Source organism: Neovison vison, chromosome 11, assembly GCF_020171115.1.
Source record: "Neovison vison isolate M4711 chromosome 11, ASM_NN_V1, whole genome shotgun sequence".
Lineage (NCBI taxonomy): Eukaryota > Metazoa > Chordata > Mammalia > Carnivora > Mustelidae > Neogale > Neogale vison.
In genome coordinates, this window is record NC_058101.1 from 6,644,906 (window position 1) to 6,664,932 (window position 20,027).

Genomic DNA, 20,027 nt, shown 5'->3' on the forward strand with positions numbered 1-20,027 from the left:
CTTTATTACAGAGATCATGGCCCACTTAAAGGACAGGTGTCATTTCTTAGCAAGGGCTTTACCTTCGCCCAGCATTTTTATGGTCACAATCATTTTCATATTGCTTTAAAATCCTACTGAAATTACCAACGAGTTATTTTTGTCAGAAGCTGTGTCTCCTTCTTACGAGGGAGTTACTGATAGAAGAGACCTGAGCTGGGGCGCTCGTGCAGACCCCTGGGACAAGGAAGCCTCATGTGTCTGGGGCTGTGCAGACCCTGCCGACTGAGCCGGCCAGGCACCCCAAGTAAATGGAGAATGTAAGAGGCTTCCAAAATTAGCCAGAAAAGCACAGGTTTATGTTGTAGACCCCCTAGAGAATCTGGTGATTACATAGGACCTGAGAAACCCCAACAAGACAACATTGGGGTTAGGGGCGGAGGGTGGGGAGGAAAAAACTGTGATTAGAGAGATGATCCCTGCAGGGCTATAGGGTAGCTGCTGTTCAGAAGGACAGGAGACTCCATTTTTAAAAAAAATATTTTATTTATTTATTTGACAGAGAAAGAGCAGGCATTAGCAGGGGAAGGAGGAAGCAGCAGAGGGAGAGGGCGAACAGGTTCCGCACTGAGCAGGGAGACCAATGCCCGGGGCTGAATCCCCAGGACCCCGGGATCATGACCTGAGCCAAAGGCAGACGCTTAACCCACTGAGCCACCCAGGCCCCCCAGGAGGCTCAATTTAAAAAGTGATATTTTGCACCATCAAATAGTAAGATTTTATTTTAGGCAAAGTATTGGGCCTGCTCAGCCTCTGGAATTTCTACATAAAACTCTGACATTATATTTGGCTGGAGCTCTCACTTATTAAAAACCTGCTTTAGGGACACCTGAGTGGCTCAGTCGGTTAAGCATCTGACTTTGAGTCAGGTCACGATTTCAGGGTCTAGAGGCTGAGCCCCGCGTCAGGCTCCACAGTCAGTGGGGGGTCTGCCCATTGCCCTGCTTGTGCACACGCTCTTTCTCTCAAATAAATAAAGGAAATTTTTAAAAGAAATAAAGTTAAATAAAAAATAAAATAAAATAAAAACCATCTTATTGAGGTATGATTGACACTAAAAAGCTCTATCTATGTAATATTTACAACTTGATGGGTTTGGAGAGAAGCATATTCCCACAATCACCATGATCTGTTCTGGCACCACATGCCATAAACATATCCGTACTCCCCCACAGTTTTCTTACACCCTCTTATTATTATTATCTGGTGAGAGAGAGGGAGAGGGAGGAGGGTAGAATACTTCACATGAGGGACACCAGGGTGGCTCAGTTGGTTAAGCGGCTGCCTTCAGCTCAGATCATGATCCCAGCATCAAGGGATCAAGTTCGTCATCTGGGTCCTTGCTCAGTGGGGAGCCTGCTTTTCCCTCTGCCTCTGCCTGCCACTCTGCCTGCCTGTGCTCTCTCGACAAACAAATAATAAAATAAATAAATAAAATCTTTTTTTTTTAAAAAAAGAATACTTAACATAGGATCTCTGCTTGTAGCAAAAGTTTAAAGTTGCAGTGCTGTATTGTTACCTACAGGCTCTATGTTATACCCTCCTTCTCTACCACTTACTCACCCTTGCCTAAGTGAAACTTTGTAGCCGTTGACTGATACCTCGCCTGTTGCCGGCGATCCACAGCTCCCAGAAACCCCCATTCTACTCTTTGCTTCTGTGAGTTGACGAGTTTAGGTTCCTCATATAAGTGGTACCGCGGAGTATTTGTCCTTCCGTGACTAGTGTATTTCATTTAGCGTAATACCTTCCAGGTCCACCCACGTCGTCTCAAATGTCAGGATTTTTTTTTTTCTTTCTTAAAGCTGAATAACATAATATTCATTGTGAGAATATAACACATTTCTCTATCCATTCAGGCATTGATGGATATTTCCGTTGCTTCCGTGTCTTGGCTGTTGTGAGTAATGCTGCAGTGAACGTGGGAGCGCGTGTATCTCTTCGAGACCCTAATTTCAATTCTTTTGAATGGGAATCTGGACCATACAATAATTCTTCTTCTTTTTTTTTTTTTTTGTAATTTTTTGAGGAGTTTCCATACTGTTTTCCACACTGGCTGCACCAATTTACATTCCCACCGACAGTGTACAAGGGTTCCCTTTTCTGCACATCCTCACCAACACTTGTTTTTCTGGGGTTTTGGGTTATTACTTTTTTTTTTTTTAAAGATTTTATTTATTTGTCAGAGAGAGAGAGAGCACAAACAGGGGGAGTGGCAGGGAGAGAGAGAAGCAGGCTCCCCGCTGAGTAGGGATCCTGATGCGGGGCTCAATCCCGGACTCTGGGATCATAACCTGAGCTGAAGGCAAACTCTTAACCGACTGAGCCACCCAGGCATTCCCAAGGACCCTCATTCTTATTTTTTATTTATTTTCATTTACTTTTTATTAGAAAGAGAGAGATGGGGCGGGAGGGGCGGAGGGAGAGAGAGAAAATCTCAAGGAGGCTCCAACCCCAGTGGAAGCTGAAGTAGGGCTCAGTGAGGGCCTTGATCCCACAACCCTGAGATTATGACCTGAGCCAAAATCACCAGCCAGATGCTTAACCACTGAGCCACCCACCCACCCAGGAAGCCCGGACCCTCATTCTTAAATGTGCCATTTCTTTTTTGGGTTTTACACACAGATATGAGTTCCATCAAGGTCATCACCTATTATTAAAAGACTTTGTAACTAATTCCATAATATCACCCGGCAGAAGTTCAAGAATAGGTTTTACTGGTGAAAAAGAGAACTCACAACACTAGGGTCAAGGCTGCAGGACAGTGTGCAGGTTCTGTTCTAGAGGAGGAAGCTTTCCCCCACCACCCATTCTTCCTCGACCTCTACCCAGGCCCCTCCCCACCAGAATAAATCTCCCTTTCTGTAGAACAAGTGTGAGACAGTGGCCTTGTTTTTAACCAGTAAACACACTGCGTGGTGACAGGCATTCTAGATTTAGAGTTTTGTTTTTCTTTCTCTTTCAAAAGATTTTATTCTTAAGTAATCTCTACACCCCACATGGGGCTTGAACTCACAACCCCAAGATCAAAAACCTCTCCAGGGCTTTTTCTCTTAATAGGGGTTGATCAGGAATGCCAGCTGCCCTGTACCTGGGCACCTTCCAGCCCGTGGGTTATGCAGTCTCCCGTGAGGAGAAGAGGAAAGAGGAAGGAAGGTGCCAGTCCCATGGGCAGTGCCCTGCTGAGAGAATGAGGGAATTTTTCCCTGCTGACCCCAGGTGAACACACATTCTTGGATAGTCCTGCTCCTTACATTAATAGAGAATGTATTTGTAACTGGTTATCCCTTTTATCTTCGCTCTGGAGATAAAAGATTCTAGAACTCTCTAGAATTATTTACAATTACTGGATTTTCAAAAGATCTTCTTCTAGGAGTGAGTATCCCTCAAATCAAATGGTATATGAGAAAGTAAAAGGAAAAACAAAACAAACCCTGGGAGTGTTTGATCTCGAAACATCTTTTTCTTAACTCTCCCATCTTCTTATAAAATCCCAGTGTGATTTGTATTTTTTTTGCCAAAGTGCAATTCACATAACATAAAACCAACCATTTCAAAGCGCACAATTCAGTGACATCAGTATAATTACATTGTTGTACAATGACCATCTCTCTCTGGTTCCAAAACTCCATCGCCCCAAAAGAAAACCCTGTGCCCACCAAGCAGTCACTTCTTTTGTCTCTCTGACAGCTCCCAGCCTCGTTTCCATCTCTATGGATTTACTTATTGTGGATGCTTCCCCCGAATGGAATCACACAATATATGACCTTTGTGTCTCTCTTCTTCCACTCGGCTCACTATTTTCTAGACCTTTCCGTGCTGTAGCACGTATCAGTACAGTGGCTGAGTAATATTTCACTGTATTTACCTAACACATCTTGTTTATCCGCTCATCGGCCAAAACATTCAGGTTGTTTTCCCCTTGGGCTGTTGTGAATAGTATTGCTATGACTATTTAAGTACAAATATTTGAGTACCTGTTTTCAGTCCTTTTGGTATAAATTAGGAGTGGAGTTGCTGGAACATATGGTAAGGCTATATTTAACTTTTTAAAAAAGTGTGATTAGTGTCCTTATCTCCTCTGGCTTGATTAGAAACGCAGGAAAACAGTACCGCTCCCCACGGATTGCAATGCAGCTGAAGCAGTCACTGGTCATGAATATTCTAAAACATCCTTCATTAAAGCTAAAAAGAGAGAATCTGGTTATTTATGAAGGAACTGGAAATGTTTCTAAACCAGTCGTCAAGTTAACTGAATAACCATCTTTCTTGGTGTTGTATTCACACAGGAGGCTTCTGGGTGATACTTTCAAAGAGGTTCGGGGGATGTGGCTCTAGGTGACAGGTGAGGGACAGGTCTTATTTTTAGACTTTCCAGAATCTAGCACCTTAACCCCTACCCGCAGCCCTTTCCACAGCCCCTTCTCCAGTCAGCCTGCCAGACGTTTCCTTTCTACCCCCCACCCCCCACCCCGGGGCTGCCAAGGACCGTCCCCACCCTCGGGCGGAGCCCTCTTCACTCCCCATTGCTCCCCCACTCTCTTTCCACCCAGAGACAGATACTGAGTAAAACTGACTTTTTTTTTTTTTAAAGATTTTATTTATTTATTTGACACAGAGAGAGATCACAAGTAGGCAGAGAGGCAGGCAGAGAGAGGAGGAAGCAGGCTCCCTGCCGAGCAGAGAGCCCGATGCGGGGCTCCATCCCAGAACCCTGGGACCACGACCTGAGCCAAAGGCAGAGGCTTTAACCCACTGAGCCACCCAGGCGCCCCTAAAACTGACTTTTTCATCTAAAACAACTTCTACCGATGGAATAAATCATAAAACAATAACCATAAACTCTAATGTTGCTTATTTAGCCCTGATTTCATAATGTGCAGGAATCAGACCTCGTATTTCATCAGGTGCCACGTGGAGCTGAGCAGGGTCCAAACACAACCCAAGGGCAGCCGGGGTGGCTCAGCCGGTTGGACGTGTGGCTCGTGGCTTCTGCTCAGGTCAGGATCTCAGGGCCCTGGGAAAGAGCTCCAAGTTGGGATCTGTGCTCATCGCAGAGTCCGTGTGAAGATTTCTCCCTCTCCCTCTGCCCGCCCTCCCACCCCACCCCTGCATGGGGGCATGCTGCCTTTCTCTCTCGGTCAAATAAGTAAGTAGATCTTTTAAAAAAGGATTAAGAAGGGGCACCTGGGTGGCTCAGTTGGTTAAGCAGCTGCCTTCAGCTCAGGTCACCATCCTGACGACCTGGGATCAAGTCCCACGTCGGGCTCCTGGCTCGGCAGGGAGCCTGCTTCGTGCTCTGCCTCTGCCTGCCTCTCTGTCTGCCTGTGCTACTCACTCTCTCTCTCTCTGACTAATAAATAAATAAAATCTTTTTTTTTTTTAAAGGATTAAGAAAAATAAATGCAACTCAAACTTCATCTGCTTCTAGAAAGTACCATCAAACAACCTCAAATGAGAACAGATTATAATACTTTTCACATCCGGGCATACGATGGAAATTTACTTGTAGCTACCCTGAGGCTGAGGGGAACCTGCAGCTCCTTCCTGGACTATGTTTCTCGTCCAACACCAAGTCCAGGCAGGCAGAGATGTTCTCTCTCTCTCAAACAGCTAATGCCAACCCCAATGCCCCTCCTGGTTGCCCACGTCACTGAGAATGTTGGTACTGTCACAGCTTTTTCTTTTTCTTTTTTTTAGTTAAGTCAATCGTCTCTGCTGTCTTTCTCCCTCAGAAAATAGGAAGTTCTACCCAGGAGTTAAGTGGCAAAGAGCCGGGCTTAATGTCTGGTGGATGGGGGTTCAGCACGGCTGTGTTTCTCACTGGCCACGTGACTTTGAACTACTTGGTCAAACTCCCTGTGCCTCAGTGTCCTCATTTTTCAAATGGAGACACTGCGTCTACTTTACAGGGTATGGCCAGTGTTCAGAGAGTAATGCAGTTCCCGTGTCTGGCACCCCGCTTGGCCACAGATAAATGCTGTTGACATAGTAACCATTTCTGCGCCCTGTTTCTTTTCTCCCCTCGCTCCTCTGCACCCCCCCCCAAACCCACTGCCACCACCATCGCACACATTCCCTCAGAAGAGACTATGTTTGTGGCTTCAGGGGAGGGACGAGAACAAAGCAAATAGGTTGTGGCTTCCCAGTTATCATGTTTCAAAAACTCCACATCCTTAGAGGAACAAGAAAAGACACACAGATTTGAAGGGGGGGAGGGTTCCTTATTTCCCCACAACCCCAAGCAGAATAAAACCAAAGCCAAAGCCAAGCAAACTAGAAAAGATTGCCCTAGCTTGGGCTGCAAAGACGGTGACGGGGAAGACACAGGGTTTCGTGGCTGGAAGAGGTATCAGACTGGACCACGGACAGCCTCAGATTCCTTCTGCTCTGCCGTGCTCAGAGTACGACCTATAAAGGACCAAAAAATCTCTAATCTAGGAGCTGTCAGTTGTGTCATAACAGAATTCTTTAAATATTAGGAGTTTGGGGCACCTGGGTGGCTCAGTGGGTTAAAGCTTCTGCCTTCGGCTCAGGTCATGATCCCAGGGTCCTGGGATCGAGCCCCATATCGGGCTCTCTGCTTAGTGGGGAGCCTGCTTCTCCCTCTGCCTCTGCCTACTTGTGGTCTCTGTCTGTCAAATAAATAAAATCTTTAAAAAAAAAAAAATTGGGAGTTTGCAGTGACCGGTAAGATCAGAAGGATGGAGACAGAAATGGTTTCCTTTGTCTACCATGGCCTAGCCAACCACCCCCAGACTGAGTCGCTTAACACAGCCACTCATGTGCTCACATGCTGCCGTCCCAGTAGGGCTCCGCAGGGACAGCCGTCATCTCTGTTCCCCGGAGCGTGTGGGGGTTCGGATGCGCTATGACATCCCTGGCGGCTCTCGTTCATTCTCCAGAGTCTCGCTCCCCGTGGCTTCTCATCACCCAGGGCTCTCTCCGAGCTTCTACGGTGGGAGCCGGATCGCAACGAGGTAAAGGAAGGGGCTGCCAGGCCCTTTAAGGCCTAGACTGGGACCTGGCACACAGTCGTCAGTTCCAGCACATCTGGGGGCGGGAGCAGGTCACGGCCAGCCCGGATTTAAGGGATGGAGGAGAGAAGCCACCTCGGGTTGCAGGAGCGGCAACAGCCTTCAAGGGAAGAGTTGTTCACAGTCACGTTTGGAGTTTGTCTGCCCTACCTGTAAAAACTGGGTGTACTTTAAATGGTTACACTTGGGCGCCTGGGTGGCTCAGGCCATTCGGCGTCTGCCTTTGGCTCAGGTCATGATCCCAGGTTTCTGGGATCGAGTCCCCATTAGGCTCCCTGCTTGGCAGAGAGTCTGCTTCTCTCTCTCCCTCTGCTTCTCCCCCGCTCATGCTTTCTCTCTCTCTCTCAAGTGCTCTCTCTCTCCCAAGTAAATAAATGAAATCTTGGAAAAATAAATTTTTACACTTAGCACATTAATAATTTTAACGTAAAAGTACACAGTGATTACCCAGTAACCTCTGTTGAAGACATAAATGGTCTAGATTTCGGGGGAGGGGGCCAAAGAGCCCTTCTTGCTTCTCTGGTCTCCGAGTCTGTTGTCCTGGAGGCTTTCTTAGGGTTTGTGAAGGAAGTTTTTTCTCTTTCTGAGTCTTGAAAGACTGTGAGTTTTGCAGAAGGCCCCAGTATGCGATCATAAGGGCCCTTGTCCTTCTCAAATTCCTGTTCTCCTGACTTTGGGTGTCGAGTCGAAAATTCCTGCCTGTCTCCCTGCAGGGCGCCGGCCTCCGCATCTAACCGGTCGTGGCAGAGATCTCCTACCAGGCCCTCTCCCCGTCAAGAGGGTGGTTATCAGGGGGACAGTGGCCTGTGTACCACCCCTCATATGTAGAGATGATCTCACCTGTATAGGGCAATGCTTCTAGAGCACAAAAACAGACTTAATCATGCCAATTAGCAGTGGCGCATGTCCCATAGATCAGAAATAAGGAGGAAGTTCCAAGGGGCTTTGGGAAGCTTGTGGAATGTGGGAGCTTGGGGGCACCGTCTATCTGTAGCCGCCATGGGGTGGAGAAGAAGATAGGACTGAGCAGAAAGCCAGCCAGGCCACCCACTAAAAAGCCGTTACTGTGGGATTACAGACTGCTGTTTGGGGAACATGGATTTTTTTTTTTTAAGGCTGTTTATATTTTCTGTAATTAGGTCCTTTTGTTAGTGTTTAGTGCATTTTTTAGATGCTAGTCTGGTCAGCTGTGCTAAGAGGAACCAAGAAAGAGGTTTTTGTCCAGTGTGGACCAGAGTTTTAAAGGGGAAGCAGCTTACCAGCCGCCTGACATGGTGGAAACAATGGAGTGGTGTTGCCTGAGCCAAAGAGCCTCAAAGGAAGGTAAACTGAGGGCAGCAGAGTCGGAAACGTTTGTTCAGCAGCCCTCCCCACACCAAGATGTGGTTCTCACGTCTGGGCCCATCTCTCCGTCCGCATGGTCTGTTACTCCCCTACTGGCCCAGACAAGAGGCCAAAAGGAACCTCAGTGGACAAGGAGAAGGACGAGTGGCCCGGCATTGGTGGCCCGGCCCTGGAGTGGGTGTTGGCCGTGGAGTTCGCTCTCGAGAACAGAGCCAGCAAACAGAAAATCTAGTCTGAGACACGGGGCAGGAAGGGTTCACTTTGAGCATGAGCTGCTGGGAGCCAAGAGCCAAACACTCCGGAAGGAAGGAAGGTTACCGAATCTTTTTTCTAGTTCGGGAGGGAGAGGACACACACAGACGCAGAGCCTCCAACCACTGCCCAGGCAGGGGAGGAGCAAGGGCCAGGGTTGTAGCGTGGTCTCTTAAGCGAAGCGGGGGACAGGGAGAGCTGAGATGGATGGCTGGACTCTACAGCAGAGACGGGGGGCAGAATAGAGCACTACCGTGGCAGGTGGGGGTCGGGGGGAAGGCTGCTGATTGTGGGCTCATGAAGACTTGGACCACTGAGGCACTGAGGCCTTGAGGCTTGGAAGGGTTGAACCACCACAGACCTCTCCCCTTCAGCCCCCTTGGGGCTCTCACTGGAGAGCTGGGCATGGGTACCACTGTCACTGTCAATGTCCCGGTTCAGGCCTGCCCTCAGGATCTGTTCCAGGTATCCAAAACTGAGTAACACACTAGGCTAAGCCTTAGTGGATGAAAATAACAGCAATCCTTTATTTTGCATTTCGGGTAAGGCAAGGCAAGAACCACTCTGCTCCATATGTCTGGTGCCCATGACTCAAATGGTTAGGGACAGCAAGGGGCTGGGGGCGCACCTCTTTTCCTGCAGGCTCAGGCCATCTCCCAGTGGCTTCTCCTGTGTTCTCTCCAGCATAAAGGTCTCAGGGTAGCTAGACCTACAGGTGGCTCAGGGCCTCCAAAAGCAACCGTTTCCAGGCGCCCGAGGCAGAAAGAAATTGCAAGGCGTTTATGATCTGACTTCAGAAGTCCCAGGGTATGTGTCTTCTCCATATTCTATTGGTTTAAGAAATCACTAAATCCAGCCCAAATTCAAAGGTACAAGGTATAGATCCCATCTCTCAACAGAAGGAGTGTCGAAGAATCTGCCATCATTTTCAATGCATCTCACTGAGTTCTTAACCAAGTCCCCCTGCCGAACGGCCTGTCTGCAGATTCTCATGGACGGCAGCTGGGAAGCAACAATGCACAGGGCAGAGAAAGCAGCGACTTTGGAGGACACCCGCCTGCCTTCCTGTCTAGACAGGCTCCAACATTCAGCAACTGGTCGAGCTTGTTAGGTTACTTACCGTTCAGAGCCACGGTTTCCTCTGGTCGAACAGGAATCATACCATTACGGCGACCAGGGCAATGTATCTTTCAGACCTTCCAATGCGGAGCATAACCGACCAGTGCATCTGTCCCAGAGCCTGAGATCGGAAATCTGTCCTCTGATACTCATCCCCGGCTTGGTGCAGAGGCCACCCGGCTGGCGCTGCTCCCAGCCACGACTAAGTACAAGAGGTCTACTCCTGGGAGATGCTGGACCCCTGGGATAGGCCAGTGAGGCTTGAGGACACCCCACCTCCCACCCCCCACAGCCCGTGGAACTTTCTTACTTTCTTAGAGCTGCTCCACGTCATGAGAGTGTCCTTCCACATAACCCTCCTTCCTTGCTTCTCTGCAGAGCTTACACCTCATCCCGGGTCGGCTTCCTGCGTGTCAGTCTCTTGCAGAGTGTTCTTGTCTGGCACTGCTCTTGGGGGGAGTGGGACAGACAGCCGCCAAGTCACAATGTGGCAGTATTAAGTAAATGGCTGCGTGAAAGCACCTCACGAAGGCTGGCACGTGGTTGACCTTCATCCCGGGATGGCACGTGGTTGACATCCATCCCACGAATTCTGGGTTCGGGCTGTGCAGGCTTTAGCCTGTCCGCCTGGGACATGATGGTGAGCAAAGCCCATAGGGACAATGTCACCCCCACCTGCTTGACGGCGTCTTCCTGAGCCTCACTGCTGAGGGATAACGTCCCAGCCCTTCTACGGGGCGCTGAGAGCCTTTCAAAGCGCATTTCAACACGGCCCCCACCTTAGATCCTGCACACCTGAGCCTCGCTGCAATGGAACTTCCTCCTTTCCTCCTTCCATCTGACCTCTTTTACCCCCGGGGTCTTCGCACACGTTTTTCCTCTCCTTGAAACGGCTCTCGCTGCTTGCACAGACCCCATACGGGATAAGCCCTTCACATCCTCCTAGATCTAGTCCAGTTGCGGGGTCCTCGGTCACCGGACAGAGCGGGCTTGGGCGCCCCCATCTCAGCGCGCCCCCACGAGAGCAGAACCGCAGTGAGCTGTCCCTGCAGCGCCGGTCCGGAGCGCGGCCCGCTGGTGCCCCCCGAATCCCCGGCGCCCGGCCCTCCGCAGGCCCGCAGCTCGCATCGCCGGGAGCACAGGCCATTCTCCCGGGCGGCCGGGGCGCGCGTCGCGGAGGCGGGGGCTCGGCTGGGCGGGCTGCGGCCGGGGAGCCCCGGGGACGGCCCGGGACGCGCGCGGCGGGCGGGGGCCGAATCGCCGCGGCCGCCGCGGGGCACATGACTGCGGGCCCGGCCTCCGCCCCGCCCGCTTCCCCGCGCAGCTGCTCGCCCGCCGCCGCCTCCCCCTGCAGCGGCGAGCCGGGCCGGCCGGCGTCACCGCCCTGCGCGCTCCCTCTCTCCCTCCCGACCGCCCCGGCCGGGGAAACCGAAAGCGAAGCGGCTCGTCCCACTCGCCGGCGGCCGGCCGGGTGCACGCGAGCCGGGAGCCCAGCGCCGGAGCCGGGGGCCGCGCGCAGCGCCGGGGCCGCGGGCGCCGCAGGGTCGCGGGTGTCGAGGCCGCCGCAGCCGCGGCCCCTCCCTGGTTCCGCGCGGTCGCGGGCGGGCGGGCCCGGAGCGGCGCGCGGGATGGGCAGGTGCTGCTTCTACACCGTCGGGACGCTGTCCCTGCTCCTGCTGGTGACCAGCGTCACGCTGCTGGTGGCCCGGGTCTTCCAGAAGGCCGTGGACCAGACGATCGAGAAGGTGAAGCGGGCGCGCGCGGGCGTGTGTGTGTGTGTGTGTGTGTGTGCGTGTATGTGTGTGCGCGCGGGCGGCTGTGCGCGCTCCCGGGTCGGGCGGGGGACACTTCCAGCCCCCCCACCGCCTCACTCCCATCCCCCAGTGCTGGACCTCGGCAGACCCCCGGGCTGCAGCCCTCCTTTACGGCTTGTGTTCTTGGGTGGATGGGAAAGGGTTAAAGAAGGATGGGGAGGAGGAGCTGGAACCGCGCAGCTCGACCTCCCCGAGAGGCTTCCCCTCACCTTCTACCGCTCGCCTCCCCCTCCGCGCCCTCCCTGCCTGCGCCCCCGTCTCTGTCCGGCCCTAACACATCCCCCCCGCCCCGGCGTCAGGGAAAAACAAACCCGAGCCCGGGCGGGTCTGTCGCCCTCGGAGCGGCCGGGCCGGGATGCGGAGCGGCGGGCCCTGCGGTCCGCGGCGCTCGCGCCTGCCTGGGCTGGGCGCGGCTGCTGGGCGGGAGGCCAGGCCTCGGCCGGGGGACATTTCAGTCCCGCACAGTCCGTGCTGGTTTCCCCCGACTGAGCCTGGGGCATCTCATCGCCACCGCCTGGGTTGCTTTGTCTCATCAGGGATTCGTGCTTTTCTTAAATAACCATAAGCTTCAGGCAGGGACGCGGTTAGATTCTTGAAAGAATCAGAGCCTGTCCCTTACCCTAGATGAGTGGGCTGGAGAGCTGGTCATTTGGAAGACTTCTGAGTCATTTGACCTTCCCGGGCTCCTTCCTTCTTCCTTTCACCCACATCCACCAGTCTGTGAGGAAAGAGGAACAAGAGAGAGTTACTGGGATAACTTTTTCTTTAAAAAAAAAAAAAAAAATCATTGGAGCAGCCTTCATCGTTAGAACCGTGGCCCCATGCCTCCTCTGTCCCACGGGTTTGCACTTGCTGTCACCTGGACTAAAAAGCCAGTTTGATCCCTGAACTCCTGGTTAGTCATGTTGTCTCGTTCTGGTGACAACAGACATATTCAGAGGTTGCCAAAAGCCATCAATTCCTTGGAATCTGGCAGCTGGAGGCAAAATTTTTTTTTTTTAAAGATTTTATTTATTTATTTGACAGAGAGAAATCACAAGTAGATGGAGAGGCAGGCAGAGAGAGAGAGGGAAGCAGGCTCCCTGCTGAGCAGAGAGCCCGATGTGGGACTCGATCCCAGGACCCTGAGATCATGACCTGAGCCGAAGGCAGCGGCTTAACCCACTGAGCCACCCAGGCGCCCTGGAGGCAAATTTTTAAAAGGCAAAAGACATGGTAAAACCTAATTTAATTTTAAAGTTCATGTTATTGTGGGAAGATGGAGCTCACTCTCTGAGCTTTCGGAAGACCGCTATTGTCCCTGAGCACTCACGGTCAAGGGAAAACCCAATACCAGCTTCCGTATTCCTGGCCACCTGCAGATCCACGGCCAGATTGTTGAAGGATATAATCTCTTGCTTGGGTGACGAGAGTGAGAAGCAATCCAGTTATAGTCAGTCTGTGAATCTTCTTGGGTGACTTTAAAAGGTGGCTTCGGGGCAGCTCCGGGAGGTGTGGTGTACCCCGGGCCTCAGATATTACCAGGTGGTGGGTATTATAGAGGGCCTCAGGTATTACCAGCCCTCAGATGCTCTGCGGGTCCCCCTTTCATGGGCAGGTAGGGAGGTGACCTCGAGGCAGCTTGCCTGGGCCTTGACTTTGCACTGATATTTAGTGATCGGCTTTTGTATGTGGTTTTCTATGTAAGGACTAGACTCTGATCAGACTAATTCAGTATAGTACAGGGGACGCGGATTTTCAGAATTCCCTCACCCCATTATGGAACGCGGAGCAGCGTGGTATGTGAAATCAAATGACAGAGCGCGCTTCAGCGGGCAGGAATATTGCAAGTCAGCCGGACGGCAGCATTGCCGCCGTTACCGTTCTCCTCTCCGGGGTCACCTGTAGTGTGGACGCATGGGACAGTGGGACAGAGAGTGGGTCTCTGCCGTCCGCACTCCTTCACATGGACCCTGGCTCCACCAGGAACTAGCTGGGGGCTCTTGGGCCAGGTGCTTAACCATCCTTGATTCTGGGTTTCCCAGTCTGCAAATGGGAATAATAACAACTCAGGAGAGTAGAGAGGCTATACAAATTATTAGGGGAAAATGGGTAATTTTCATGGACTATAGTTAGTGCTTCGTAAAGAAATTTTATTTTTGTTAGAAGCTGTATGAGTACAGACAAAATTCATGAGATTTGAAGTCAGACACCCTGAGTTCGAATCCTGACCTTCCCATTTGCACGCGCTTTGATTCTGGGCAAGTTACTTACCTTCCCCTAGCCCATCTCATTACTTGATTACTTGGGAAGGCGAGGGTGTTTGCTGTTTGAAGCTCGGTGGTGCATTTACTGTGGAGCACACTCAACTTCCGCCGCAGGCCCTTCCAACACCCTGTATCTAATTCTGTATCCAATTTTTTTTTTTTGGCTTAGAAAGGGTTCCTCACATTGTATAAGCTTCCCACGAACCTGGACCTGCCTGTGTGTGTGCCACTGGGAGACGGAGAGAGCTAATGTGGACGGCCCCCAGACAGCCCAAGCAGGGGACAGCTGGTCAGTCATGGCCACCGCCATCATGGCCAGAGGGGTCATTGCAGAACGATTCCTTCATAACTTGGCCTTAGTTGGGTTGTAACGAAGTCCACTCTGATGCTCCCAGTTCTTAGTTTTTTTGTTTTTTGTTTTGTTTTGTTTTTTTAATGTGAAGATTATCCATGGCCCGGCTTGTCTATATCAAAAAGAGAAGAGAGGAAAAGGGTGACATTCAGAAGAGGAGGTTTAGCTCATTGTGAGAAGCGTAGCAACATAATTTCTATTGGAAATTAATTTGCAGGGAGATATTAAGATTAAAGGGAGACTTACATTTTGGCCGGTGAATGGAGTGGAAGGAACCGAGACAGTTTGGTTCCATTCTGGGCCTCCCTTGTTTACCGACTGCCTCTATTGGGCAAGTCCTAACAATTGGTTCTGCTTCAATTTTCTCAATTGCAAAACATGCAGAGTAATGTCTCCCTCTATGTTTGCCCACACCCACTTCTTGAGGGATATTCTGGGCATTATCTGGACCTTCTCTGTCAAGTGTTCTTTTTGGGATTTTTTTGGTTTTAAGATTTTTTTTTTTAGATTTTGTTTATTTATTTGACAGATCAGAAGTTGGCAGAGAGGCAGGCAGAGAGAGAGAGAGAGAGAGAGAGAGAGAGAGACAAGTAGGCTCCGTGCTGAGCAGAGAGTCCGATGCGGGGCTTGATCCCACGACCCTGAGATCATGACCTGAGCCAAAGGTAGAGGCTTAACCCACTGAGCCACCCAGGCACCCCCTGTTTTAAGATTTTATTTATTTTTTTATTTGAAAAAGAGAGAGAGAGAGTGGAAGTAGGGGGAGGAGCAGAGGAAGAGGGAGAAGCAGACCCCATGCTGAGCATGGAGCCCGACACTGACGCCAGGCTTGGTCCCAGGACCCTGAGATCATGACCTGAGCTGAAATCAAGAGTCGGAGGCTCAGCTAACAGAGCCACCCCGGCGTCCCTGAAGCATTTTGACTTCCCTGAAGACAGAGCTTTGCAGAAACCTTTCCATCTCTGTTTCCTCCCCAGAGCCAGGAAAGGCAGAATTTTATGCTCTCCCTTGCTAAGCCCACCAGCTGTCCTGGCCCCTAGCACAGATCCTGGTCCGTGGTGGGTACACAATAAATGCCTGGAGCCTCCTTTTTGGTCATTAGAGTAAAAAGAACAGTGTTCTAGGAATCAGCAGACCTTGGCTAAAATTCTTTTTCTCCGTTGCTAACAAATACTGAGATTAAGCTGAGCCAGCCAAGGAGCAAATACTGAATCCCTCAAAAGCTCGGTTTCTCACGTAGATGGGAGTAATAAGGACACTGGCCTTAGGCTGGTTGCAGGAATGAAATGGAAGGATTGGCATAAAGCATCCAGTGCAGCACCTTGCAAAATGCCCAAATATTCACAGTTGTTACTGTTTGTAGCTCGCATTTTGTCATCTGTGAGCTGAAGCTTATGTAGTAGGTAAGTTTCCTTCTCGTTGCAAACTTCCGGGACTCTGTGACATAGGCTCGTGAGCTCTGTTCGAGAGCGGCTTTGCAGCGCAGAATATTAAATTTGCCCTTAGACTCACTGGCGGTTTGAACATTTCCCAGAAATGGGAGTGCAGAGCCAGTCAGAGTCCGTCTGGGCTGGCTGAAACGAAAAGTTCTGGCAAGGGAACCCGTGAGAAGGAAAGAGACTGTTTGCATGTTTCCTACTCGCAGGCCAAGGAAGGATGACAGCATTGGATGTCAGGGATGAGACCAACGGGACAGATATACTTTATCCTTGGCCGGGACCTGAGACTCTGGGCAAGCAGGAGCAGCTGGCCTCTTTTAGGAGCCAATGAGCTTTGGAGCTATTCTGCAGAGGCCTCTAGAAATAAAATTTAATCGTGGGTGATTTAACCAAATAACATTAGTGGTGAATATGTGGGGGGTCTTCTTTTTTTAAAGTCGAATTAGTTAAACATCTTCATGTCTGTTTATGTGAAAACGATCAACTATATGTAATCTTAAAAGACTTCTTGCCTCCTATTTCCTTGAATTACTGCTTTTCAGAGTTGTGAAGACTAGAACCTTAGAGTAAGAAAAAAACCTGAGACATCACTGAATTTGTTAATTTATAGTCCAGGAAACTGAGCCCCTATCAGCTTTAAAATAGATGGCGGTAGGCACCAAATTGTCTTTATATTAATGTGCTGCAGGAAAGGTAGAGAATTGACTTACCAGAGGCCAGATGGAGAGGTAGGGGTGGGTTAGGTGTGCAAGCTGGGTCTCCTAAATCACTTTTCCCATCCCAAGGATGACCAGAGAGCCTGTTGCCAAACAATCCCGGTTTATTTACACCTGCAGTTCTAGCATCATCACTGGCACCTTCTTTCCTCTTGAAAGATCCCTGGTTTGGACAGTCAGTTCTATCCTCACATACCACACTGCCCTCCTCTTCTTGGCAATTAAGAAGAGCAAGGAGCTACAGCCCGTGCATCCAGCTCGTGGATCCAGAATGACTTGGATTTTTTTTTTTGTAAAGCTGAAAGAGGAAGCTCATGGGAGAACCATAGAACAGGAGGGCCCGTAGAGGACAGTAGAAACTGGAAAGTCAGCAGGACCCAGGCGCTATGCATCTCCCACTCCTTCCTCTGTTTTCCCCTCCCAGATAGTTTCCTCTGTTGACTCAGTGCGCCCAGGCTGTTGAGTCACTGGGGGCTTCCTCGGCGGCAGCCCCATGGGATGCTTCAGCTGCTGAAGCTCCCATGGGCAGGCTTTATCTCATGGTTTCTCCTTTCCAAATGTGTAACAGACTAATGTGATCGGCTCAGCGCAAGCAGAAGTCATAGACTCTTAAGCAGAGGCAGTAGCCTTGCAAGATGCGTTAGCTCCTAAGCAAAATGACCCGTCGCCTCCCTGGCTTTTAGAAACGTGATCTTGTGGTAGTAAAATCGTACTATGCTTCTTTCAATATCTTGCTAATTCTTAGTGACCATGAGTGCATTCATTAACGGTCAAGGCAATGGAGTAAACCTGCAGGTCTCAGTGTCGTCCCTAGACCCTAGGAACTACGTCAGAATCACTTAGAGAGTCTCAAAACGCAGATGCTGCCGGGCCTGCTGAGCCAGACTCCTTAGCCCTGGCCCCCAGGTTAAAACGCTGACCCTGACTGGTTTGGATGGTCCTTGTGGCAGCCCACATCTTTGTTCCTCGCAATAGCGGTTCCTTTTTTTTTTTTAACCTTTGTATTTTATTCTTTATTTTAATTTTTCTGATAAGAAATACATGCCATTCTACAAAGTCAGATACAACAAAAAATAATAAAACAAAGGTAACTACTGTTGACATAGTGTTAATCATTCCACGTTTTTATTTACGCACATGTAGTAACAAATACACTTTTCAAAAACGGGGTGCTTCTGTTCCCACTTTTATTTATTTTTCATTTCGTCTGGTATAGTGGGTATATGAAAGAGATGACAATTCCCGCAGAAGATGTTACTATTCGTGGATACTGTTGTTCTTCAAGTTTACATTAAAGGAAGGATTGGGGTGGGGGAGGGGAAGGCTGTTGCTTGTGAGAACTGTGCTTGCTTTTTTTTTTTTCTTGCTTTCTTAATAAAGGGCAAGATTTCATTCTGTCGGGTGCAGCAAAGGGACCATCTGTTCTGCCAGACATTTGCTTGTGTCCTGGGGAAGAATCAGCAGGTGGGATTGTAAGACCATTAATGAAAACATAGGATGTTGGCCAAGCGACTAGGCATTTATGGCCTGTGTCATCGGGAAATATTCTGTATGTACATGGTGTACTAAATGCGGGGACCATTTTTCATCAACGCTGGTAACCAGTCAAAAGCAACAAAGGAAAATAAGGCTACTTTTTGGTGTTGCTGTCTATATCTAAAAGTATTTTTACATATATACTTCGGCAGTCATTCATTTATTTAGCAAATATGTACCAAGTGTGGACCATTTGTGAGGCAATGTGCTAGCAGCTGTGGATCCAAGAGTAAAGTAGACACAATCTTAACCTTGCAGAATTTGTAAACTAATTCAAATTTTGGGGGTGCAGGCCCCTTTACACTCTTAAATTGAAGACCCAAAAGGCTTGTGTTTCTGTGAGTTGTATCTATCAATATTTACAATATCAGAAATTAAAACTGATAAATGTTTATGGCACCAGAGTACCCAAGCACGTATTAGCTGTCAGAGCAATGACATCGTTACATGTCTTACGGCCTCTGGAAAACTGCTCTCTACAGTCACGAGAGAATAAGCATGAAAAGGGCAAATAATGTCTTAATATTATTATGAAAATTGTTTTGACCTTGTGGACCCCCCGAGAGGGTCTTGGAGACCCCCAGAGGTCCTCCGACCACACTTGGAGAGCTGCTACTCTAGTTTTCATTTAATTATGCTGATTTTTAGAACAACTTAAAAAAACAACATAGTATCTCTGTTACATTTCTGTAAGAGCAGTTCAGAAACTATGTTATTAACCGGGCCACCAGGATTTTGTTTGGTGGGTTGTACAAGCCTTCCTTCAGTCTCCACACAGGCCTATGGGTCAAGTTAGTAGTGTGGGTTTTCGGTGCTGTAGCTTCAGTGGCTCTCTTGTCCCCATGTGCTAATCGAAATAGACAAGACCATGCGCATCTCTATCATTGAATTATTTGAAAAATCGCCTCTAGCCTCAGCCCTGCCTATGACGATGTCAGTCCTTATGTCAATCCCTAGGACATACTTTAGTACTGGCTTGAAAGCTCCCTTTGAAGGTGGGGCCCTGTCATGTATAGCTGTGTGTCCTCTTCCCATTCCATCAAGTGCAACGTTGTGCATAACAGATGTTTGTAAGTAGTGCTTGGTGAATGCAAGAATGAGTAAATGAAGACGTACATCCTTGGGGATGATCTTGTTTGCTTATTATGTTTCATGTTGTTTATCTTCACAGTTTTGTTATACTCTGTAGGCCAGTGGTCATTACCTCACTATACCTTTAAAATCTCAAAACTTTGCCCAATAGTCCCAGTTTCCAGCTTCTCCTGAAGCATGTGGTTGTTGTGTGTGCTCACCTGGCCACCGTCCGGTGTGACATCTGTCTGGGCAGAATGAGGCCACCCTTCAGAGGGGACCTCCCTCCCTGTTCCCATGTCCCTCACATTCCTGCTGGCTCCCTACCTCGGAGGCCCAGGGAAGGAGCCCTTTGTGTTATCCTGCCTGCTCTGTTGTTGTTCTTAGAATAAAGAAATAACCTGTTTGTATCTGAATCTCTTTACCAAAAGAAGGGAAATGGGACGGTGGTGTGTTTAACAAAAATGGAAGAGGGCACAGTTCTCTGAAGAAGTGAATATTATCCCCAGGGTTTGGCACCAAACAGATGGGCAAACCGGCGGCCGCGACACTCACCATGCCCGCCTGGCCCCATCAGCATCTGCGTGTTACGGGCTTTCTAGAGACGGAGAGGCAGGTGCCATCGTTAGAGCAGGGTTACGGCTCTGGCAAGTCCCACCTTAAGGGGAGTTGCTTTCGACGCCGTCCTTCTGATGATCGACAGTACTGGAAGGTAGAGGAGACGGCGATCCTAGCAGGCGATGGAGGCATCGCGCACATCGGCCAAGAGATGTAATCACAGCCCAGCAGGTTGTGCCATAGTAATAGTGGCTCTACGGGTTAGGCGCGCGGAGCCGGGGCATTGTTTCCACCGGCCCCTTCTCGGCCCCTTCTCGAGTCACGTCTTAAAACTCCTCCTCCTCATCCGCTCCTTCAGCCACCCCCTCCGCACACACATCTGCGCGCACATCTGTTTCTCCAGGGGTCACCCGACCCTTGATCTGGTTTCCATGTGGTGGCTGCTTTCTCTCCCTTTGGGCTGGCAGTTCTCAGCCTTGGCTTCACATTTATTATCACATGGAC

The 20,027-nt window shown here is 49.8% G+C and overlaps 1 protein-coding gene across 1 annotated transcript in view; it reads left to right on the plus strand.

The window, feature by feature from the left end:
- Positions 1-11,192: 11,192 nt before the first annotated feature.
- The window catches only part of SCARB2 (scavenger receptor class B member 2), a 70,990-nt gene continuing 62,155 nt past the window's right edge, over positions 11,193-20,027 (plus strand). Inside the window, exon 1 of the mRNA XM_044267878.1 lies at positions 11,193-11,536. Coding sequence (XP_044123813.1) covers positions 11,420-11,536 — 117 coding nt within the window. The 5' untranslated portion in view covers positions 11,193-11,419. The remainder of the gene's footprint in view (positions 11,537-20,027) is intronic.